This window comes from Lycorma delicatula, chromosome 11, assembly GCF_047948215.1.
Source record: "Lycorma delicatula isolate Av1 chromosome 11, ASM4794821v1, whole genome shotgun sequence".
Classification (NCBI taxonomy): Eukaryota; Metazoa; Arthropoda; class Insecta; order Hemiptera; family Fulgoridae; genus Lycorma; species Lycorma delicatula.
In genome coordinates this window covers 55,006,443-55,032,762 of record NC_134465.1, presented here as the reverse complement: position 1 = coordinate 55,032,762, position 26,320 = coordinate 55,006,443, and the positions used below count along the sequence as shown (strand labels likewise).

The window sequence follows — 26,320 nt, the reverse complement described above, 5'->3', positions numbered from 1 at the left end:
CCTACATCCCTAACAATTTGTTTTACATATTCCAAACTTTGCCTGCCTAAAGCGCTAAAATCTTCCCTTGTCCCTGTACTTTTCCTGAAAACAAATTGGTCTTCTCCTAACACTTCTTCCACTCTCCTCTCATTTCTTCTGTACAGAATTCTAGTTAAGATTTTGATGCACGAGTAAAGTTAATTGTACTGTAATCTTCACATTTATCTGCTCCATCATGACAATAACACTCTTTTTAATTCTAATGGAACTTCCCCTTTTCCGTAAATATTACACCAGTTTGTACAATCTACTTATCGCTTCCTCACATGTACTGAGCAGTAATTCTGCAGGTATTCCATCTATTCCAGGAGCCTTTCTGCCATTCTAGTCTTTTAATGCTCTCTTAAATTTAGATCTCATTACTGTTTCTGCCCTTTCATCCTCTTCAACTCCCTTCTTCCTATATAACACCATATTTTAATTCATTTCCTCCATGTAACTAATATATTCCACTCACCTATCGACCTTTCCTTTTGTATTATAAATTGGTGTACCATCTTTGTTTAACACATTATTAGAATTTAATTTATGTACCACAGAAGCTCCTTAACTTTCCTGTATGCTCTGTCTATTTTACCAATGATAATTTATTTCTCTTTCCACTTCTAAACACTTTTCTTTAATCCACTCTTCTTTCGTTAATTTGCACTTCCTGTTTATAGTATTTCTTAATTGTCGATAGTTCCTTTTACCTTCATCACTATCATTTTTAAACTTTCTACGTTCATGTATCAGCTGTAATATATCCTCTGATTTCCAAGGTTTCCTACCATTTCTCTTTGTTTCACCTAAGTTCGCTTCTGCTAATTTAAGAATCTCCTTTTTAACATTCTCCCATTTTTTTTTCTATATTTTCTACATTCTTGTTTTTACTCAGAACTCTTGTGATGTCCTCCTCAAAAATCTTATTTACTTCCTCTTCCACAAGCTTCTTTAAATTCCACTGTTCATGTGACACTTTTCTTCAAGTTTTAAACCCCAATCTATATTTCATTATTACTAAATTATGTTGCTATCAATGTGTGCTCCAGGATATCCTTTGCAGTCAAGGAGTTGATTTCTAAATCGTTGTTTAACCATGATATAATCTATTTGATATCTTGCAGTATAATCAAGCTTTTTGCATGTGTATATTCTTCTACTATGATTTTTAAACTGGATGTTGACAATTACTAAATTTGTACTTTGTGCAAAACTCAATAAGTCGGTCTCCTCTTTTATTCCTTTTGTCCAGCCCGGATTCACCCACAATATTTCCTTCCTTGCCTTTTCTGATGCTTACATTCCAATCTCCAACTATTATTAAATTTTCATCCCCTTTTATATGTTTAATTGTTTCGTCAGTTTCTTTGTATACACACTGTACCTCATCATCATAATCATGGGCACTTGTAAGCATATAGATGTTAACAATCGTTGCCAGCTTAGGTTTTGATTTTATCCTTATTACAATGATTCTATTGCTAAGCTTTTTGAAATATTCTACTTTCTTCCCTATCTTGTTCTTTATGAAACCTACTCCTGCCTGCTCTTTATTTGACACTGAGTAAATTATTCTAAAATCACCTGACCAATAGTCATTTTCTCTTCCCATCGAACCTCGCTAATTCCTACTACATCTACATTTAATCTATCCGTTTCCTTCTTTAAATTTTCTATCCAACCAACCTTTTTTAGATTTCTAACATTCTACACTCCAACTCGTACAATATTATTTTTTAATTTTCCTGGTGACCACTTCCTCAGTAGTCCCCACCCGGAGATGTGAACGGGGAACTAGTTTACCTCCGGAATATTTTACCAAGGAAGGCCCTCCATCTTTGTTACTTGAAAATGCAGAGAGCTACTTTTTCTTAGAAAAAAAGCAGTGTAGTTTTCTATTGCTTTCAGTTAGTTACACAGTACTCAGAAGATTGAGTGATGTTGATATGACTGTTTAAGTCCTCCTGACCTTCACCCTTAACAACTATTGAAAGAGCTGCTGCTCTCTTTCAGGAATCATTCCTTAGTGTAGATCTCAACAGATACCTCTCCAAAATGGTTGCCCCTTCGGTCCAGCTACTCTGTATCACTGAGCACTCAAGCCCCCTTGTCATCGGCAATTCTCATGACTCATAGAAGGAGGGTTTTGACATAGACTATGACATTAAATTTTGTGGAAGTTCTAGGTTATTAGACCTAGTTTCTTTTTAATTTTTAATTTGTAACGTAGTGAAGTTGGTGAGGTTTGAATCGTGGTAAACATTCTGGAAGTCAAAAAATAGCTACAGTTTAAATTTTATTGTTAGTTCAGTAGTTTTCATGGTTATCGGGAACAAATGAAAAAGATGTTTCTTTATATAGTAATAAGATTAATGAGAAAATATAAGAAAAGGTGAATGAAAATTTGCCTCTTCATTTGCTTATTTTTATCTGTCCTGCCTGCTTCTGTAGTAGAATGGTTACAGGGTAACACTTTAGAAAATGTTTTATCTGCCCTTCTTGTTATCAGTCAGATAACTAAAAATGAAAAACTGTTTTACTTTTATTTTATTTATATCTGTATTTTTGCAATGAAATCAAGTATAATGAAGTTTATTAATTTGAATCAAGATAGTCAAATTTGGATTTTCAGTGATTTAATTTAATTTTTTTATTTTATTCATTACAAGAAAGCCCATCATGGAATTATGACTGCAATGCATTTCGTGTAAAATTTCATCATTTTTAATGATTGCCTATGTAATGACTGTTTTACATTTTTCTCTAAAGGTAAAGAAAATTACAGTGTTATTATAACATGATTTTTTTTTTTTCAGTGCCTGCTTCAGAATAATACCTGTTGTAGATTTTTAAATGTGAATTAATCTTTGTTTTTGAAGTTGTTCAATAATTTTGTCATTTTTTATTATAAGTTTGGACTCTAATTTTTCTTAAGTTAGTTAGCAATTTTTGTATAGTTGTGTTGAAGATTTTATTTTGCGTGATATCTGGAATTATAAAATATTTTTTTAGTGGTGTTACATGAGGCGTGTGTTTTAAGTAAGGGCCGTTTAAATTTGCCGCTATTAGATGTGGTGGAAATTTATGGTGCTAGTGTAGCATGTTTATTTATATCAACGATCATCTGTTTGCAGCAACAGGTTAACATTATTATTTGCGTTAGTTGCTGTGTATAGCTTGGCTGAAATGAATGCTGCAATAAATAATCCTGTGAGTTGTGAAGTGCGATCATTGATTTGTTATGTAATGGTGAAAAACAAACCTGCTGCTGATATTCTAGAGAAATTGTCAATGTTTATGAGCCCAGTGTTATATAAGAAGGTAAAGTTTGCTGATGCTTGTTTCGTGGAGGAAGAACAAATGTTTACGATGAAGAACATAGTGGTTGTCTGACTGTCACCACAGATGAATCGACTAAAAATGTGAATTAAAAAATCCATGGAGACAGAAGGCTTACTGTTTCTCAATTATCAATTGAATTTCCTTTTGTTTTGCAATCAGTAATTTATGACATTTTAACTGAAAAACTGAGTTACAGAAAGTTGTGTTCCAGATGGGTACCAAAAATGTTGACAGAAACACAAAGAAAAACATCTTGCTGCAGCTCAAAGATTTTTGAGATGCTACAAAAATGAAGGTGATGATTTATGGAAACACATTGTGACCAGTGATGAAATGTGGATATTTTATTCAAATGTTGAGACAAAACAGCAATTTATGCTATGGCAACATTCATCAACCCGAAAGCCCAAAAAGTTTAAGCGAGAAAGTTCAATGAAAAAGCTTATGGCTACAGTTTTTCAGACGCCTAAGGGGTATAGCTGATTGAATTTCTTGAACGTGGAAGAATTGTTAATGCCAATATGTGCTGTGAAACGCTTACAAAACTTAAATGTTCAATTCAAAACAAAAGGCACAGGAAGCTAACTGATGAGATTTTGTTTCTCCAACGCAAAACCTCATGCGACAAATAAAACTGCTGAACAATTGCAACAATTTAGTTGGGAAATTTTCAAACACCCACCTTACCATCCGGATCTTGCACTGAGTGATTATTACTTTTTTCTCCATATAAAAAATGGCTTATAGTTGCAGAAGTTTGAAGATGATGAAAAATTACAAAACAGAGTAATTAATTGATTTAAATCCGAATAATGAATAAATAATTCTGAATAATGGAATTTTTCAGTTACAAAATAATGAAGCTAGTAAGTTGACAAAAATGTATTGTCATTGATGACAAATATATAGAAAAATTGTGTGTGTGTGTGTGTGTGTGCGCGTGCGCGCATGTGTGTAAGTTTATTTTGTTATAATAAAGTTTTTTCTATTTTGCTTATTTCAGTTTTTATATCAAAACAGCCCTTACTTAAAAACCATGCCTTGTACTAAAATGATTAGTACATGTTCCTTATGTTATGAGTGAGCTTTTTTAATTAATCAGAATTGAGACACAAGTTACTATTAGTACATAAGATGTGAAGCATTTTATGTGGCAATAGATTCTGTTATTGATCGTAAGATACATCAATTTTTATTTTATGTTGGTTGTAATATTTTTTTATTGCATGTTTAATAGTCATCGTATTCAGATTGATATTCTTTACGTTCCTACACCAATCATAAGTGTATTTTGTAAAGTAATGATCATTCGTTTATATACAAGTTCTGCCCAAATGGTAGTAGTTGATTTCAAATATATTTTTGGTGGAAAATCTGTTCAGATACTTTTTGAACAGATCTTGTATTTGTGTTTTTGAGCAGAATTGTTTGACCTTCTGCCTGTATTACATACATGTGTTTTATATTCCTTTGGTTTTTGTTTTGTTTGGTTTGATATTATGTGTTAAATAATTTTTATTTATTATTTCTCTGAGCCTTTTAATATTTTTGGAATATTTTACTGATTTAGGTATTGTTGATAAATCTAACTTTAGAAGCATTATTTGAAAATTGTTGAGTGAACACCCTATATTTTTTTTTTCTTTAATTTCCTATTACATTGTTTTATAACAGTTGAAGTATTTCAAGTATTCAGCATTTTTTAAAATAATTTTATCAGAGTATTTTTTTTTCAATTCTTTGTAATGGTATAATCCAAATTTAGGTTTTTAATATATCCTTTGTTTCAGTTGAAGTAAAACCTTATAACTGATTTTTGTTAACTAATTTATGTTATCAGGTTGTGTAGTTTTCAGCTGCTAGCTCGATCTGTAATATAAGCAAATTGATCTCTTGCTGACACCACCTGTGTTTCACAACCTCCTATCATTTTCTCCATTCTTCTATACCCTCATAAATTATCTAATTGCTATAAGTTGTTTAGGACATTCCTGTGTGTGTATGTTCATCTTCTGTAGTTGTTTCAGAGGAATTTCTTGGAATTCTTTTCTGTTAATCTTTTGTTCTAGGGACACAATTTATTAAGTATTATTATTTATCAACTAATGTATTTCCATAGTTGTCTGTTCCATTATTCTATCAACATGAACAATATCCAATATCCTTTTATAGATTATGTGTACTTGATAATATTATCTTTTAAACTGAATCGTTTATATTGCTTTTGTAATCTGTTATAATTTTTATAAAATTAGAGAATGAATAAATTTGATCATTTACTGTTCCATTAAAGAAATCAGTAAAAATTTGATGCCATTAGTGACTTCAAAGTAGCTATAACACGATGTTCTAGTGGTTGTAATAGCGATCTTGTGTTTGATTGAAGAAATAAAACATCATGTTCAAGCTAAAGAAAAGTTCATTGTTTCCATTTAATTTTAATTTTTGTAGTTATTTTACAAAATGAAAATAAAAAAATGATTGCTTTTTGAAGTCTTTTAACAGCAAGCCATTTTTATTCCCTGATATTCTTTTGATTTTATATATACTATAATATCATTAAGTCTGTTGATTTCCAGATTAGCGAACTCAGATTAGCAGCATGGTTAAGGTAGTTTGACTGAAATAAGATAAAACTGGTCATACCTTTTATTTAGTAACATTTAGATTTGAAATATCATGAGAATTAAAACAATTGTTTTTTAAAATTTAAATAATTTGAAAAAATTTCTGTATATATTTTTGGTGAAATGATTTATTAAAATTTTGAATAAGAGTATGTAAACTGCATCTCTTACAACCTGATTGCAGGGTATAATTCATTTAATAACTTAAGCGAGTCTCTGATAAGATAAGTTGTACTTTTCTTCTACATTAAAGGATGTATGAGGTGTGGCTATTAAATAACAAGACTGATGCTATAAAATATTTTATTTCAAATTTATACATACTTTATTATCCTCTTCAATATATACCCCTTCTCTAACCCTACAATACTCCATGCAAATTTTCCATTGTTCGAAACAGTGCTGGAAGTCTTCTTCTCTGAGCTCTTTCATGACGCGTGCCGCTTTTTCTTTCAGAGCTTCAATGGTCCAAAATTGTGTTCTGTTTAATGCAGATTTGACCTTAGGGAACAGATAAAAGTCACATGGTGCCAGGTCAGGTGAATAAGGCGGATGGTCTAACACTGGGATGTTATACTTTGTTAGAAACATCTTGACACAATACAGTGTGAGCTCGTGCTTTGTCCTGATGAAGAACCCATGACTTGTTTAATGACAATTCGGGTCGTTTTTTCACAGAGTTGAGAGGGACCTTGAATGAAGACAAGAATAGTTAACCGATGGTCGGATCAGATCAGATTACCAATTTTTCAATACTTTTATCTGTTTTTGACTTAAAAAGGTGACCCGGGCGAACACCATCTTCAATATCTTCTTGGCCATCTTGGAAATACTTAAATCACTCAAAAACCTGCGCAAGTGATAAACATTCATTTGCAAAAAATTTTTTAATAAAAGATAAGTTTCAGTAGCAATTCTTCCAAGTTTCATATGAAATTTCACGACATTTATGCTCTAATAAAACTTATCATTTTTTTCGGCAAAACAGATGTTATCTAAATGAAGGCCATGGCCAGACTAATATGTATACAGAAAGTGGAATGGCAACAATCGAAAGAGAAGACTTCACACTACACAGCAGATGGTTGTATGAATTTGGCGCATGTGAAGTTCTTCTGTAGCAGCATTAGTCTCATTATTTAATAGCTACACCTCGTAAAATAAAAACATAAAATACCAGCAGCTGAAATTTTTAATGAATGAGTCTCTGATGATCATTAAAGTTAAACGACTGTAGGTGCATGCTGTTTGCATTTATTAGTCGCTGTTTACTTGTATCTCTAATTCTTAATTACCATAGCAGTCAATGTTTATTAAAGAATTTTAATTGAGCGTAAACTATTTTATATTTTAAAAAAAATTGAAAAGATTAAAATAATAATGAAGTAATCATAAAATAACTAACATAAGATTCATATATCTTATAATTCACATTAAATATGTAAGAATGATTTTGTAAATAAAACAAACTGCAAAAGTGTAGACAGTATAGGAAAATGAACCCTGCAATCACATGAAACCAAAGATTAAGTAATAAATACACTTTAAAAGATTTTAAATACTTTTGTTCAAAACTGATTTTTTAAGTTGATAATATATTTATGGAAAGAATAAATATTAAAAAAATGTTCATATACTCTCCTGAAAGAATTATTTACTATTATATACTCTAAGGTGAGAAACTTCAACATAAAAATAATTGTTTTTTATTTCTAGAATTAAAATTTATTTTATACTTTAAAATTATACAAATAATAACTAAATAATTTTGTATTCTAATTTATAATTTAGATGTTTCAACTCAATTATACAACTTGTTTTAATTTTTTTTTAAATTTAATGAAGTCTCATTCATTTTATTTTATATTTTTTTTAACAGGGCCGTGATTCTCCATCACCAGGAGAAACTCCATATTTATGTAGGCAGCGTAATAATTCATCAGCTAGTTTCGAGAGAGCTGGCCAAGGTGTTGGACTGAGTGAAATGGAAAGAGGTGCCCTACTAGGCTCATGTGCTTGTCCCTCCAATCCGGTACAGCATCACCATATGCCTTCTTGTGTCTGACACTGGCCTCCTCGCTCACCGCTTAGACTGCCAGCCAGCGAGTGAGTTGTAAGTTTTTTAATTTTTTTTTTATTTACCTATTAAAGAAGTACTTTACGCCATATAAAAATATACGCGTAAGCTTAATTAAATGTTTTAAAGAAAAAAACTTTTACAAATTCAGGTTTCTCAGTTGTATTCCGATGTTGAGTGACATCATGAAACGTTTTCTAATCGGCTTATCTAATGGTAGCAAATGAATAAGGCATGCAGATGCATGCAGTACATGTCTATTTTAAGGACTTTAAAAATGCATTGTATAAATTGCTGTAACAAAAACAATGTACCTTTAAATTGTTCACACAGGTAGGAAAAGTCAGGAAATAGTCAGGAATTTTTTTTTTAAATCAGAAAAAGTCAGGAAAAATTGCAAAATCTTTCAGAGAATTGCATTTTTGTTACTGAATTAAGTTAAGATTGTTAGTTATTAATAAAGTATTTTTTAGATGCTAAAATATATTTGATATACTTTCCTGGCATCAGGAAGTGGCGAACCCATAGCCCAGCACATTGCAACTACTTGTATTAAGCAGCCATTAACGTGTCCTGTTTTTACTTACATCCCCCAATTATTCTTTGTATTAAAGGAGGAATATTCCAAATTGCAGGTAATTTTTTCGCTGGTGAAGTTTTAACAAAAAGTAACCGCTGAAAAATTTAAAGGTTACCTGTTTTCTTGGAATTTTTCTCAAACCATCATGAATCTTTTATTTATTTATTTTTTATTTTATGAAATTAATTGCTTTTAAATGGCATCTAAATAGACTCTGTTAGTAGTGAGATATAAACTTACACCCAGAATTCAGTCGGTTGAGAAGAGGTAAAAATGTGTATCATCATGCTTTTTGTGATGTGTGTAAAAAAACATTTTGGACTGGGCAATATAGGCCAAAAGGCAGTGATTTTGCACAGTAAAGAAAAGCAGCTTAATGAAATAATTAAGATTAGGAATTCTCAGCCTTCACTGAAAACCTTTTTATCTCCCACTGGTACTTCATTTCAGCAGACTAAAACTTTGATCAACAGTTGTGGAACAGTGGTTGCAATACATTTGTGTGTTCTTTGTCTAGGTCTTCTGGTCAGAGTAATAACATTTCAGCAGCAAATGATACATTTGAATCTTCGACTTCATTTACGGAAAATTACAACACAATTACTTATTTTTTATTATAAAAAGAAAGATTATGTGGGTTCTCAATTTTGTACAAAATAAGCTATCCTTAAGTTCATATGAAGATATTGGTGCAACTTTTAAAATATATTTCCTGATAGTTGTATAGCATCAAAATTCCAGTTTGGATCTACTAAATGCTCTTAATCATCAATCATGGCCTTGCATACTTTGATGGCATTCTGTAAAATCAGCTGTGTTTTTTTGTTAATTATGTGATATGCTTTTTTTTTTGATGAAGCATTAAATAAAATTGTACAGAGCAGGCAAATAGACTTTTAAATATATATTATAAAAAAATCATTAAAAAATAAACTATAAAAATGAATTTAATAGTAAATAATAAAAAAGGCAGTTGGGCAGCTATGGGGATGGTGGAGGCTGCAAAAGAAAATATATGTTTATATTTTGCAGATTAAACAGCAGTAGCATAACATTATGAGACAGGAAAGTTGTACTAAACTGGTCAGTAAAAGTAAGGAAGAACGAATCTTAAAATTCAGTGAGAATCCTGTTTTATATGTTACTGGGAATGCGTCGTTTTCAATATGACTAAGAAGCCAAATCTTTATGGGTTCAGTTTGTTTGCGTAAGGATAGAACTAAGAAAAATGAAATACAATTGGTTTTTAAAGGAAATAATTTGATTTATATGAAATAGTAAAATTGTATGAATTATTTCTAAATTTTTGGGTGATTAACTAAGTCATATAGCCCTTCTTCCCTAATACGTCCTCAGCAAGCCGCCACACCAGTTGTATGTAGTAATTAAAATACTGTTAAAACAATGGAGCTAGGAAAGATGGAGGAGTGGTTTTGTTCAGGATCATTCTTGGGCATTCATAAAGTCGACAAAACTATTGCAAAATTTCTTAACAAAACTATCTTCCACCTGTGCATGCATTGTGTTTAAAGGGGAATCTGATGCCTTATCTGAAATTTAGTTCCATGAGCAGATTACATCATTTTGGTTATTATTTTCCATTTATCAGTGATAAACAAAATGGACTGAAGGACTTCTGTTGCAAGAAATAAACAGAAATAGTTTAATTGTTAGTGCCCATCATTTAAATTTTAGGTGCTCATTCAGTAACTTAATTGAATGTCCAACTTTTATTTTGCCTTAAAATTAAAATATCAAATTTATCCTTTAATTTGTTTCAGATATAAGGCCATGATCTCTTCTTGAACCAAAGCGTTGTTAAATGGACAATCATATGTGATAGTTATTATTTCATCGGCCGCTAATTATTATTATTATTAATAATTATAATTTTATTTCTGCAATAAAACAACATTGTTATCTGTACAAAGTATTGCGTATATACTTCATAAACGACTGACTGATTGCATATTAAACCATGATCAACTATAAATTTTAGTTAACTACCGTTTTGTATAATAACAATATTAATAATAATAATCTTTTGTTAATTGTATTTTTATGCTTTTTGATATTGTAATTAATTAATTAATTAACAATAATTTTTGATTACTTGATTGTTTGTTTTTTTTATTTATACAATTAAATGCTGTATGATTTTTATTAATCTTAATTATACATATACATATGTATGCTATGCACACACACACACATGCATATATATATAACTCTAAAAATTATGACAATTTATTGTACATAGATTAATTTTATTTATTTTTTATTTTATAATTTTTTATCAATATAAATTTATGTAAAAATAATTTAATTATGAAGTTTGTTTATTAAAATTAGTTAAATTTTTTTTGTATATATGGTATAAAAAATATACTTACAAAAATTCAAGTTATTTTTTTTTTTATTATTAAAGTTTAACTTTTAAACGTAATGTTTAATTTGATTTATTTTATATTTATGTACATAATATATTATATAGTATGAATAAATAGTTTATTTAAAAGAAGATTATTAGAAGTTTATTTGTATGTATATATAATAAATATAAATCATAACATTGTACATGAATATATTGTATATGCCTTTGTATTATTACAAGAAATTAATATATTTATTAATTAATATATTGTATAAAATGATTATGGTATTGTCAGTTAATAAGTAATTATTTATTTATTTATACAAAGAGAACTTTAAAGAACTTTTGGATTTTTTGTTTGTTTTCATTTAGAATAAAATATTAAATCATTAGTGTATCAAAAAGTAAGTTTTTTAAACTATTTTCATTGTGAGCATGGTCCCAGTATAAACTAATTTATATTTGTTTTTAATACGATAAGAGTAAATTAGTTATTGTATGATAAATCATCTGAAATAATGAGTTATTGTTCATAGAACAATGTATTCTATTTATATATATATATATATTAAGTGATATGAAAAGCCAAATGTTTACAAATTATTATGAAACAATTTGAGTTTATTAATCTTAAAAGTGCTATTAAAGTTCTGTACTTGCAAAACCTATTTATTGTATTTTGCAGAGAATTTCTTTTTTTGCAGTCAGCTTTGAATATTTTAGATATAAAAATGAGTGAACAGTATTTAAAGTTTATGTATTTATTTATTATTTAATATTAACTTTATAAAGCTAATGTTAAACATGATAGTAGAATTGATAAAGTTACAAAAATAAAAATATGTGGAATTTAAAATTTGTTTTAGAATCAGATTAGTTTTAACGAGGAAGTATATTTCTTTCTAAATGAGTTCCATAATTTACTTTTTTTAAATCTTCAGAATATTTTGGTATATCAAAAGTGATATATTTAGTAAAACCATCACGCCTTGCATTAAAATGTAGGTTAAATCTATTTTACACTTTACGGTTACCTTTTTTAATTTTTAAGTTTTTGTGGCACATTGTTTATTATTACATATAATGTATTTTGTGGTTAAATAGTGTGAAATGCATTCAAAAGTAATTTCCAATTCATTGATTAGTCATTTCCTTTAATTAATTTGAATTATTACTTTCATTATCATTAAATTTGTAAGTTAATGTCACTACTGTTATCTTTAAAAAAAAAAAAAAAATTATTACACATTTGTATAAATTTAAAGTATAAAAATGCAATCTAATACAACATTAAACACATTTTTAAGGCAAAAAAAGTAAAGAATATTCTACAGTACCTATGATTTTTTTATAAGTTTTCATAATAGAAATAAGTGATTTTTGATTTTTTACATTTAGAAAAATTAACAGTTGCTGATTCCAGAGTTAAATAAATTGCATATATATGTAATCAAGAAAGAAGACCATGCTCTGTTCTTTAATGTTAGAATATGCTGAATCCAATTGAATTAATTTTGAATCAATAAAATAATTTTATTACTTATAACAGTAAAATGTAAATCTTATCTAACTGTAAGACTTAGCTAAAATGTTTGACTTATGTTGACTTAGCTAATGTTAGCAAAAATGCAAAACTTAGGTAATAAGTGATTCAATAACTTTATTCAAGAGGAGAAATATACTTAAAAACAAGTTAATTGTAAACATTATTTTGATAGGTTAACTTGAATGATGACAGTATATAAGGTGAATCCAGCCCAGGAGGGAAGGAATCAAGATATTAAAAAAAAAAAATTATCAGGGTAAAATTGGAGTCTAGAAAAGTGGAGTTAAGATATAAATAGGAATTTATTATTTATAATATATTAAGTACTAGGATTTTCCCATAAATAATGCACAATTAATTTAAAAAAAAAAAATTATTTATAAACCAAATCAAGTTTTATAGTCCTATATAATCTCCCTCATTTGTAATGCATGATTGCCAATGGTCTGGCAACTTTTGGATTCCAGTCAAGAGACGATCTTTGTTGAGGTGTCAAATTTCCTGGGTCATGGCAGCTGAAAATTCTTTCAAACTGTTAAAACAAATTCCTTGCAGAGGTTCTTTCAGTTTTGTAAAGAGATCGAAGTGTGATGGCCTCAAATCAGTGCTATCTGGGGGATGATAAAGTGTTTCCCAAGCATAATCAATGACAGAACTTGCAATATCTGGGTGCACGTATCAGCAAAATTGACAAACCATTGTCAGTTTTTTCTGGACATAGTTTTTAAAGTGCTTCCCAAGCATAATCAATGACAGAACTTGCAATATATGGGTGCACATATCAGCAAAATTGACAGACCATTGTCAGTTTTTTCTGGACATAGTTTTTGAACCTTTGGTCACAAAATGTTTTGTTAAAATCTGATGTACTATACTTTTTGGTATTCCAGTTCAATTTTGATTAGTCTCAATGTCTTGCGACAGCCTGTCACAATGGTAACAATAGCAATACTTGTGTCATCTAGCAGTAGACGGTCAACCAGAGCATGCCTCATCTGCTGTATTTCTTCTGTCCTCCTAAACTTTTTATGGCAACGCTTTATGGTGTTGTGACTTACAGTATCATCACACATACTGCCTGTAACAATTGATAAATTACTGGCACGTATTGTCTCTTAAAGTTTCAATTTTTATATATATGCACTTTTCTCAAATTTTATTATGACTTTTGTTCATTTCTGCCTCGTCTTCAGACTTAACTGACATCATTAAACACTTTATACACCTTAAATGGTGTGTTTTGTGGCACTTTAGGTGACACCAGTTGTCGCAAGGCATTTTGTGCTTTTGTTCTTACTGTAGGACAACCCTTGTACTTAGAGGTGATTTGCAAGCTTCTTCTCATTGAGTTTCTTGCTACTACAATCCACTGTTTTAGTGTCAGAAAGCTTTTGTTCCCTGAAAAGATTTTTTCTTTTTTGTTGAAAATTTGAATTGTTTTGACTGGAGTGAAATAGCATATCCATGTTTCATCAAAGGTTATTACTGAATAAAAAAAAATTGGCTATTCTTTTCCTATTATTCTAGAAGTTGTGTGGTAGCAACTTCTTTTGTTTTATTTGTTCAAACCAAAATTGCTTTATTTGAGTTGCTCTCCGGCTGTTATTTCTATACTACCAATTATTTCATGTTTTTTGACAGATTTCCCTTGTAGTAATCCTTAGATATTCTCATAAATAAGTATTTCAGCTTCAGCCTTAAATTTAAAAATTTAGCATGTTTTCTAATTCCTTCTGGTCTCTGAGAGAAAAATAGAGAGAGTGAGAGACATATCCATAATTAATTTTTTTAAGTCGTACACATTGTCAAAAAACTAATCATTCACTTTTCAACACTTCCTGCTCTGATGTGTTGAAAAGTTGAGGTACAGCAGACACTATTGGACAATAAGTTCAGACTTGCAGGTGTTTGTTCAGTGAGTCATGTCTGTCTTACACTTGTAAGAACAAAGTTTAAAAATACCTCTTTATTTACACTTCTTTCATAATCTAGAAAGAATTGATTTTTATCAGATAATGAAGTAAAATGAGTTAATTGTTAATGTTTCATTTATTCTGTATTAAAGTTTTTTAATCTGACTTAAATTAATTAACTGATTTATTATTTTTATAATTTCTATATTTACTGTTTTACATTTCCGTGCTCTGTGTTATAAGATATATTGAAAAGTTAGGACCATTATAAATAATTTTAAATTACTTTGCTCTACCAGAACATAAAATTTTTGTCAAGGTCAAAGAGTATATACATATATATCACATTTTTATTTTTTTCAGTTTGTTTATATTATAAGCAAACTTTTCACAAATGTCACTGAATTTCTTTATCTGTTTTTAGATAAAAAATTAATGATTTGGTAAAATTTTTTGATATGAGCTTACTGTAATGTGCTAGTAGCGTAGGATGAAATGAACGATTATCGCCCTTTGCCATCAATCTATAAATAAAGTGAGAGATATAGCCATATGTGGTAGCTCCACTTTACCCTCAACTACTTAACATTTCTAACTTTTCAGTCACAATAAAATAGACATATTTTTTATAGGAAAATTTTTTCCTTTTAATGATAAGCCATATAGGATTGTTATAGGTAAATAACTTGGCTCTTAACCTGATGTTGTATGCTTAAAAACCATTACTGCAAGACGGGAAGAAAAATGGATCCAATCTTGGGTAATTCAATGGGATTTTCAAATGATAGTACTAATGGCAGAAACAAAACAGCATATCCATTAGTTCCTTACAGTTTTATTATAATACACACTAAATTATTATTCAAAATAATATAACAGTAATATTTAATACGTTCACTACATATTGTTTACAAAATTGTATGACATATATGTATAAAATTTATACTGATCTACTTTCTTTATATACAATATTCCTTCTACTATTTTGTGAATTTCTTAAAGTACCAAAATTTAAATAATAATCAAAATTATCATCTAGTCTAATACACGAGTCTTGTTTTGAGTATTTAAAAACAATCAAGTTCCGAAATTATATCATTTATATTATATAGTAAATGAGTAAAAAATAGGATGATGTTTTTGGCGTTAAAGTTAAGTTTATTAATTATTCCCCTCCTTCCACCCTACCAAATTTTTACAATTAACCCCAGGCTTACATTCTAGAAGTTTTTATATAAGTTAAATGTCATTTAAAGGAATTTTATTAATAAGCAAATTTCTGATTTACCTTTATGTATTTTATTACACTTTTATGAAGTTTATTAATGATTAGTAATTTTATAAAAATGGGTTAGTGTAAATAATAATGGTACATTATTATTTTTATATTAATTTCCTAATTAACATTCTTAATTAAAGAAATTCTATCAAATAAAAAAAAATCTATTTATCAATAACAACAATGGTAAGAAAAAACCTGAAGCAATTTGCCACAATCATAATCAATATAATCAGATTTTGTGCAACATCCAATAAGAGTTTTACCTTGATATATTGGTCTATTATTTTTGCATTTGCTTGATGTGGTGCTTGTAATTTTATTGTTTTTTATTCATAATAAATAGGTAATTTATATTAATTGTTTTTAAAAATAAAATTAAAGAACAGATCAATGTAACTTACATAATAATAAGTAAAAAAATTCAACATTTATGAAAATTTAAAATCAATCTAGAACATTTGTTAGCTGCATACTTAGTTATAAATAAAAAAGAAAAACATAAATATATATATATATATATGTGTGTGTATATGAGTAGCCTTGCCACGTCTGTGTGACATATTTAATTCCCAGTGTAGCCTTTGACTGTATGTTCGGTTTATAGTTTAACTTGTCACTGCCTGTACTGGTATAATTTATACTGTGTAAATCACCTTTACAAGTCTGGGAGAACCAAAAAAAGTCTAGGAGGCTAAAAAAAACAAAACAAAAAATCAGGAAAAAATTTATCCATATTTAAGCTTCTGCATAGTCTCCCTTCAACTTGATACAGTTTTTAGGTCGGTTATAAGGATCATCAAATTTCTAGAGAAGTTGACATTTGGAATCACCTTTAGGATGCTTGTTAATACTTTCTTCTACAGCACCTATCAAATTGTACCACTATGGCATCTTGACTTTAGGAAGTAGAAAATAGACCTCAAGGACTACATCTGGTGAAAGTGGAGGATGATCCAGCTCTGTCACCTGCGTTGAGGCAACAGCTGCTTGCCATACAACATTGGCTGGAATGTTATAAAAGATACCAATCCTTGGTTTCTGGATAAAAAGGGGAAGGAAAGGAGAAGAAAGGTACTTAATCTGTTTTTCCTTTCTTTTGTTTACCATTATCCCTTTTTCTGTGGAAGAATTCGGTCAGTCGTCACCCTGGTTGATTCCGTCAGAAGTAACGTAGTAAAACTTAGTAGTAGCCAGTTGGACTGCTAAGTGGGGTGAAGTGAATTTGTAGTTCTTTGTCTCTGGAATTCCAAGGATTTTATTCCTACATAGGGTAGGGCTTACCACAAAATGACAATGTAAGTTAGTTGTTCATTAGCTAAACATTGAGCCTCTTATTATTACAAAAAAAAACTCTAATCTATCTATTATTATAACTATTTTGTTTGCAATTTCTCTGATTTTCTATCAACTGTTGAGCATAGCATTTTCTTCATTTGTAAATACATGATATTTTATTTACCCGTGATATTTTGTTTCTAAATGTTATTATTGATAATTTATCCTTGCATAATTTTGTAGTTAATCAATGAATTTCTGTGGTATTTAGATATTTTAGTTGTTATACTTGCACCAAAATTTTAGATGACTCGATTTGTTGGTGTGCTTTTGAATGAATACAGTTTAATACAGTAAACTAGTCATGAATTCAGAATTAAAGTTGTTTTTAAGTAAGAATGAAATTTTACTTCCTTGTAAACATATTTTATTTTAGTCATTGAACAGTTAATTTATAACTGATCAAAATTTAATTTTTTGATTCACTCTTATTTAAAAGAAATTTTATTATTTATTCTTTTTTTGTTTTTGTAATTCTTTATAAATTAAATATTTTTAGTTAACTATAAACAAATTATTGTTTTTTTCTTTTATAATTTTCAGATACATTTAATAATAATAAAAAAAAAAAATGAGTATTTTAATTATTTGTTTTGTTATTTCTTTAACAATTTTTATAATTATTTAGATTATTGTTGATTAGCACTATGCGTACGTGCCAATTTTTATAACTAAATTTGATACATTTTACAAAAGTATCATAAGATCTCTCAAAATATAAGAATTGTATTTTTCGTCAGGCTAAAATATAAAAATGGAGTTAAAAAAATGTATTCTTTGATAAAATGTTTTACATTAAAAGCATACTTATCCATTTATTTCACACAGAATAGTGGCATTGTATGTAATTCTTTTTTTTTTTAAAGAACAGTTTTCTGAAATTAATTTGTTTACATTAATCTGTCCCAGTCTTTAGCTGTGATATATATAAACTATCTGCTGTACAAAGGTACTAGTCAGAGCTGCTTTCTTTGAGGATAATAATGTTAATCCCCATGGTGAAGTGGTAGCATCTCTACCTTTCATCTGGAGGTTCTGAGTTCAAGTCTCAGTAACTGTTAGTAGGTGGCAGCCTGTTGTTGCTGTATAAATAAATTATTACAATTGTGCTCAAACAATACATCTGGTTTGGTAAAGAAGGCTTCAGTCTTCAATTTCCTTAGCTCGTTATTGGATGCTTGTTACCTTGAAAATTGCTTTGCCAATATCTGTAACTCATGATTTATGTCGTGTGCTATAAATACATTTTTGGTTATGGAATTTAATGCAGATACCAGTTAAACAATACAAGGGACATTCAATAATTAATGAGGCAAATTGATGTAGAGAAAAAATTATTTATTCATAGACAATGAAACTTATACTACTTTTCAACAAAGTTTCCAGCAACATTTAGACACTTGTCGCACCATTCTGTGAGCTTTCTAATTCCCGCAGCATTAGAAGTCTTTACTTTGTTCTTTGAACCATTCGTGTATCGCTTTTTTGACTGCTTCTTTGTTGAACTTCTTTTACGTAAAAAGTCTTTGACAAAAGGCCAAACAAATGAAAATCAGACGGGGTGAAGTCTGGGCTGTTGGGAGGATATGGCAACATCTCCCAACCCAACTTCTTGAGCAATTCTCCCATTCTCTGAATGATATGGGACGCACATTGTCATGCGAGAGAACCACACCTTTTGAGAGAGCACCCTGATGTATTCATCTTATCGTGTGTATAAATTTCTTTTGGAGCATGTTAGAATAGTACTCAATGTTTACGGTATGTTGTTTTTCTAAATGGTTGCAAAAAAATTGGGCCTTGGAAGCCCCAGAAGACTGTCAACATCACTATACTGGCTGACGCATGAGTTTCAAATTTTTTTTTGGTGGGTGAATCCAGACTTGAGACTTCTATTTGGATTAATCACTAGAAAGTCAATACCTTCAGCTAAAGACTGTTCTTTGAGCTCAGAACAAATGCGAATCCAGGTGTTTTTATAGGCTTGATTCAACAGTCTTGAAACCCATCTTGAACATGTTTTGTGATAATTCAGTAAGTCATGAATGATTAAATGCGCGATTCTAACATTAATATTACACAAACTAGCAATTTGGGAAATTTTGGATTTTGCAGTGCAGTAGTTGAAACTTCAACTAGTCTTCCAGAGCGATGGAGATCAGTCACACTTGTTCTGCCTGAATTAAACTTCCACCCACTTATACATGTTACTGTGATTTTAACACTTTTCACCATACTGTTTCAAGATTCTTGTGTAAATTTCTGTCAGTTTTTCACACCGATAGCAAAACTTTTATCACTGGACATTGCTCTTCTAGTGTAGATGTTTCAAGCGGAGCTGACATTCTGAAATTAACAAAAGAGGTTATGTTGAGATTAATTATGATCAAACAGCTGATTAAAAGTGTTCCCAAGGTTGCTAACTTGACCCATAAAAAGTTTCATTATCATTGAATGAACCATTTTTTCTTTACATAACTACTGAATGTCCCTTGCAGGTTCCAAGCGCTTATTTTTTTATATAATTTTTAAAAAATTATTCTAAATTTTTAAAAACTTCATTAATTGACTTTGCTGTCCCCAAGAACTAGCAAAATTTATGAAAGCATACCTTCAAATGAAATTATTTTTAAATTAGTTGACTTAAATATTTGGTTGCTTATACCACATTAGGTTTTGTTTATGCAATAAGTTGTAATTTTAATTCAAATGTTTTATGGTATATGTTAAACAAATTACTGGCATTCCTGGAAAGTGCTTTTCAGAATAAAGAAACTTATCAGTCATTTATCATCCATCATGATATTAATACGGTTTCTAATTTATGCATAATAAAATACATAATATTTTCAATCATTAATTATTTTAAGATTTTCAACAAAGAATGTTGCTGTGTTCTCTTAAAAAATGCACACAATCATGCAGAATATTAAGAAATATGGATTAATCAAATAACCCTTCCATGTGTATGTAAATAAAATTGCATAAAATACTATGTATAAACCCTCTTTTGGATTTATATAAACCCTCTGATTCAAGGAATATATCTATATTCCTTGAATATAGATATATTCACTGAATATCTCTACAATTACTATATGCAACAGAATAAAATTGTATGAATTGCAACAGAGATAAAGATTTAATCACAATGTCCAGGTTTCACATAGCTCATAAAAGTCACGACATCTGAACAATATAAACTTTACAAACACATAAAATTTAATGAAAGCCAACATATTAAATGAACAAACACAATATTGATTGAATATTATATTATTCAATTTATGTACTTAAAGGTTTCTTAATCTTTTTTTAAAATGTAGGTACCAATAACAACAGTGTTACTAGGAGCTCTACTGAAGAGGTGCTAATAATTAATTGCATCTATTACTGGCATTATATTAATTGCATTTACTCTAAAAGGGTCGGCAGAAGAAATAGTTTAATTATTTTGAGTGAATAATGTGTTAATCGTATTAACTGGTTTTGGCACGTTTTAAAAAAATTATATGAGTATAAAATTTTTCTAATATTTTTCATTTTTAGATTATTTCAAGTCACTTTATTATTATTATTATTATTTTTGTTTAAAAATGTTAAATTTAGTGATGTATACAATATTTCTGTTTAATGAATGATTTGGATTGAATTGTTGATATACTGTGTTATTTGACAGTAACAAAATTGCCATAAACTTTTTTAATTCTCATATAAATAAATAATATTACAAAATCTTTAAAAACAAATTTTGTTTTTAAATAAATTTTAACTTATTTTTACAATAAAAAAAAATAAATTATGAAAAATCTTGAGTATACTTCATGAGTACACGTTTAAAAGTGTTTTATATATTTATTTAGATTAATAAACAATTTTAAAGCCATCTCTCATTTCTCTTTAGTATTTTTTCAAAACTAGTGTATTGTTACTTAGTTTTTTCTCATCATATTTTTATCTTGTACAAAAAAATATTACTGATTATTTCAAAATTTTGTATAAATGATTAGAATTTTTTTATACTAAATTATAAATTGGTTATTTAATAAAGTTAGAAAATATTTTCATTTGACTGGAAATATTTAATAAAAATTAATTAAAAGAATAATTAATATTTTTACCTCTTTTCATTTAAATCGTTGAACCTTTTCTGTTATCTGCCAGCAAATGTTATTTTTATAAAGATGTTTTTTTGTTAAAAAATAATGAAAACATTCAAATCAAACCATTTTATTAAGAAATAAAACAAAATTTTACATTAAAAATTCCTTGCTGCAGCACCATGAACAGTACAATATCTTTAATATTTATTCTAACAAGTTTGTATTGTGTTCTCTCTTAATTCATGTATGTTAACTAAAATATGATACAATGTGTTCACCACCCCTTCTTATTTAGGTTCTTAACTTCAGTCTACATACTTTCAACCGACTGATTATAAACTAGGTGACAGGGTCAACAAAATTCAGGCTGTGATTAACTATTTGGTACACATATGCCTTCGTAACTTTTTTTAAGTTCTTCACTCATCACTTATGATGCTTCCAGATACAACATATCACATTATTAACATTCATCATCACTAGCCTATTTGCAGTAGTTACAAAAAAGAATCTATTTGTTTGCATATATGTTCTACTAAAAACCATTAGGTTTGGTAATACTCGATCTGTGGTCGTTCTTATCTCTTGAAAAACAAGATTTGTCAATTTCAGTAGCACTATTAGGCTTACCAGTTGCTTGTGATTATTCTTTGATGTATTCATTTACCTCAAATACATTTAAATGTCAATCTACCACATTGTTTTGGCTTATATTGAGTTCATCTTCACAGAATTCATGGTAATGTACTTTTAATTTTGATCTGTCAAAAACATATCTGCTTAAAGACATTTCTTGGTATCGCTGTTTGATTTGGAGCATACTAACCTTTCTCATGAAGTCGTGTAGTAACATTTCATTCTTACTATTACACATATGAGAATTATGTAAAATACGTTTGCTTTACAAAAATGATATTGCACAATCTTTTACATCAATCTCATCTGCCAATGTAGAAAATTCATTGTTACACTACGCAGATAATATACAGAAACATCTGGAACACTTGGTGAATAACAACACAAATGGTGAAACACAACTTTCAAAAATAAGTAATTTACATAAAGGACTAGCAGATAATTAATAGGATTTAGCTTATTGAATAACATAGGAAATTAAATTGTTATCAGGTAATGGAAAAGATCCAAAATCGTAATAAAATGGAAATAATTAGAAAGAATTATTAAAACAAAAAAAAGTATGTTTATGATATATTGAAAAAAATATTTTAATAACAATATAAAATATCAACATATATATACAGAAATAAGTTTTCTGTGTTTGAATATTATTTATACTTAAAAGATATTTCTAAATTTATTGGTAGATTTGCAGCCAGAAGTCTTTATTTATTGTTTTTATTCTGTTGATTTAATCCACACTAATATGGATCTCATACTGGGGGTTTTGGCTCATACAGTATCAGTAAAATAATAAAATTAAAACATTCAGTGACTGACAAATCGACTCTTAACAAATTCTTGTCTAAAGTATTGTATTAGCATTACTGTAAGTCGATAAAAATGGGAGTAAAGAACATTTTATTGTTGTTCAAAGAAGTTAAAAGTAGAGAAACTGTGATTTAACCATAAACAAAGTTTTATATATATATATGTATGAATTTAGTGCAGTGGAAGTGATGAAGCAAGTTACTCATTAAGAAGCAGTTTAACTGTTTTTAACAACTCATGTGGACTTTTTTTTATTAGGAAGGTTATTAGTATAAATTATATATACCACTTAGCAGTGTTCTAAAAATTATTAATAGTTACGCCAAGAACTTCTTAAAGTATATTAGTTACATTTAATATATGTAGATTTATATTTAATAATGTACGTTCACAAATATACACAGCTGCACTTGTGCCTCTGCCTCTATTCAAATTAAGCTCTATTGCTGGTATTTTTAATAGTGATAATGATGATGATGGTTCTGAATGTTTATTTAAATATTTATTAGATAAATTTTTTAAGTGTTTTTATTATAAATATATTTGTATATATTGTATTTATAATGTTGTAATTATTTATTTTATATTATGAACATTGATATTACCATCTCATAATTTATTTTATTTCAATTTTAAAATGCTCCATCAACCATGTGCATGTTTAACTTTTTCTTGATGAAGATTTTTTTATTTAATTTTCAGCATCTTTCTTTTATTAAAAAATGAATAAATTATATACATTTTGATTTTAATTATTAAAAACATGATAAAATACAATAATAATTAATAAATATGAGAATACAGGTGGACCAAAAGTTGGTATATAATGTATATTTTAAATAATGATATAAGGCATTAAATAATACAAGGCATGTTTTTTTAAGTAAGGGCCATTTTGATATAAAAATTGAAATAAGCGAAATAAAAAAATTTTACTATAACAAAATAAACTTACATATATATATATACACCATTTTTCTATATATTCGCCGTTTATTGCAATACATATTTGTTATCAGCTTACCAACTTCATTATTTCACTTCTGAAAAATTATCCCAACTGTGATTTAAACAGTTAGTTACTGTTTTACAATGCCTCATCATATCCAAACTTCCGTAATGCAAACCATTGTTGTTTTAAATGTAGAAAAAGGTAATAATCACTTGGTGCAAGATCCGGGCTGTAAGGTGGTTGTTTGAAAATTAACCAATGAAATCATTGCAATTGTTCAGTGGTGTTTCTGCCATGTAAGGTCGTGCGTTGGGTAGCTCCATAGCGGAGGAGGGAGTTAGCTGTCCAGAAGAGGTGGTTGGCTCTCTTCGATGAGACTTTGGGGACCCCGGTGGGAGATCCTCCGGAAGGAGGCAGCTAGAGGGTGGGCAGAGACTGCTGCCCCACGGCACTGCAAGGCGACCATGCTATGTCTTAACAGGTGGAGGCTGGTTTCCTTGGGGTGCTTAACAAGTTAAAAAAAAAAAAAAAAAAAAGGTCGTGCGTTAACATGGAGAAACAAAATCCCGTCAGTTAGCTTCCTACACCTTTTGTTTTGAATTGAACGTTTAAGGTTTGTAAGTGTTTTATATACGTATCGGCATTAACAGTTCTTCCACGTTCGAGAAATCCAATCAGCAATATCCCTTCAGCATCCCAAAAAACCATAGTCATAAGCTTTTTCACTGAACTTTCTCGCTTAAACATTTTGGGTTTTAAGGATGATGAATGCCATTAATTGATGCTTTGTCTCAACATTTGAATAAGACATCCACATTTCATCACTGGTCACAACGTGTTTCTCTAAATCATCACCTTCATTTTTGTAGTTTCTCAAAAGTTTTTGAGCTGCAGGAACATTTTTCTTTCAGTGTTTCTGTCACCTTGGTTGGTACCCATCTGGAACACAACTTTCTGTAACTCAGTTTTTCAGTTAAAATGTTGTAAATTATTGATCATGAAACAAAAGGAAATTCAATCAATAAATGAGAAACAGTAAGCCTTCTATCTTCACGGATTTTTTCATTCACATTTTCAATCAATTCATCTGTGATGACAGTCAGATGACTGCTATCTTCTATGTCATGAACATTTGTTCTTCCTCCATGAAATAAACAACATAGCTTTGCATATAACACTGGGTCTATAAACATCGACAGTTTCTCTATGAATATCAACAGCAGATTTGTTATTCACCAGTACATAACAAATCTCTGATCGCACTTCACAACTTGCAGGAATATTTTTGTAGCATTCATTTAAGCCAAGCAATACACAACAGATAATGTGAATAATATTAACCTACTGCTGCAGACAGATGATCGTTGATATAAATAAATATGCTACACTAGCGCCATAAATTTCCACCACATTAATGACAGCAAATTGAAAATGACCCTTACTTAAAAAACACACCTTGTAGCTCGTTTTATAATATAATTATTATTCATAACATTTAAATTGATTTTATGTATACTTCATTGACAGTACTTAGTCTTCGGTAAAGCCCCTCAGGGCTTGGAACAGAGTGGGTGGTGTGGCGACTGGTAACGTCACAAGGTTAGTGTCTTCCCCCTATGGGGTTGGGATGACAGCACTTAATTGTTTCACTCTGATTAGCCTCTTAAGTGCACAAAATTTCTCTATTAACATTACAATATAGATCCAATGTATGTGAAATCCTTGATCCATAATTTATCACAATTTGTGGTTTAAATCAATATCCATAATTGCATTTGATTTAAATTTTTTCAATTTCTTCCACTATTTCACTTTCTCTTAAATCCTATTTTTCATTTTACCTCAAAAAAGAAGTTCGTTGATCTAAGATCAGGTGAACATGTCATTATTCATTGTCCTGTCCTCTTTTAAATCATTGTTCTAAACTCTTTTACTTATGCTGTGCGTATCCACTCAGTATTTTTAGTTTTCTAATATTGCTCCAAAACATATTTCTTTTTCTTTACTTAAGTTCATCGACATCATTTAAAATACCTGTAAAAAAATTCTTTTACTCTACTTTTGGCCCACTCTGTATTTAGAAAATATTCTTACATTTGTTTTGACTTGATTCAACGTTTTAACTAAATTAGTATGGAGATGTTTAATGTAAGTGTTTTATAATATAAAAAAATAAGTAACTGAACTATTTATTGATTTTTAAAATTAGTAATATTAGGTATGATTATAAAGTTTGCAGACTAATGCTGAAAAATCATTTATTGAAAAAAGTAATACAATTATACATGCATCCTTCAAAGTATTCCCCTTAAGAAGTAATGTACTTCTCCATTCACCTTTTCCAGTCTTCGAAGCACTCGTGAATTTGTTACACTGTTACGTCTGAAAGCGCCTGCGATGTTGACTCTTCAATGGCTTCTAGAGTCTGAAAATAATAACCTTTAAATTTTTCTTTAATTTTTGGTAATAAAAAAAAAATCACAAAGGGCTAAATCCAGTGAGTAGTAGAGTTGTTCAAAGATCATGGTGGCCATTTTGGCTAAAACTTCTTGGCAATGATAGCTGTATAAGGGGGTGTGTTGTCGTGGTGAACCACCCACAACTGGTCTTGCCAGACGTCAGGTCTCTTTCTGTGATCACTTTCACATAGATGTTTCATTAATTACAGGTAGTAAGCAGAATTAACTGTTTGATCCTGGAGAATCCGTTCTTGGAA

The 26,320-nt window shown here is 29.2% G+C and overlaps 1 protein-coding gene across 4 annotated transcripts in view; it reads left to right on the top strand.

The window, feature by feature from the left end:
- The window catches only part of ZnT63C (solute carrier family 30 member 1), a 219,521-nt gene extending 208,650 nt beyond the window's left edge, over positions 1 to 10,871 (top strand). For all 4 annotated transcript variants that reach the window (XM_075378922.1, XM_075378924.1, XM_075378925.1 and 1 more), the window contains 2 exons: positions 7,873 to 8,106; positions 10,432 to 10,871. In XM_075378922.1, the coding sequence (XP_075235037.1) occupies positions 7,873 to 8,058 (186 nt within the window). In that variant the 3' untranslated portion in view covers positions 8,059 to 8,106; positions 10,432 to 10,871. The remainder of the gene's footprint in view (positions 1 to 7,872; positions 8,107 to 10,431) is intronic.
- The last annotated feature ends 15,449 nt before the right edge of the window (positions 10,872 to 26,320 follow it).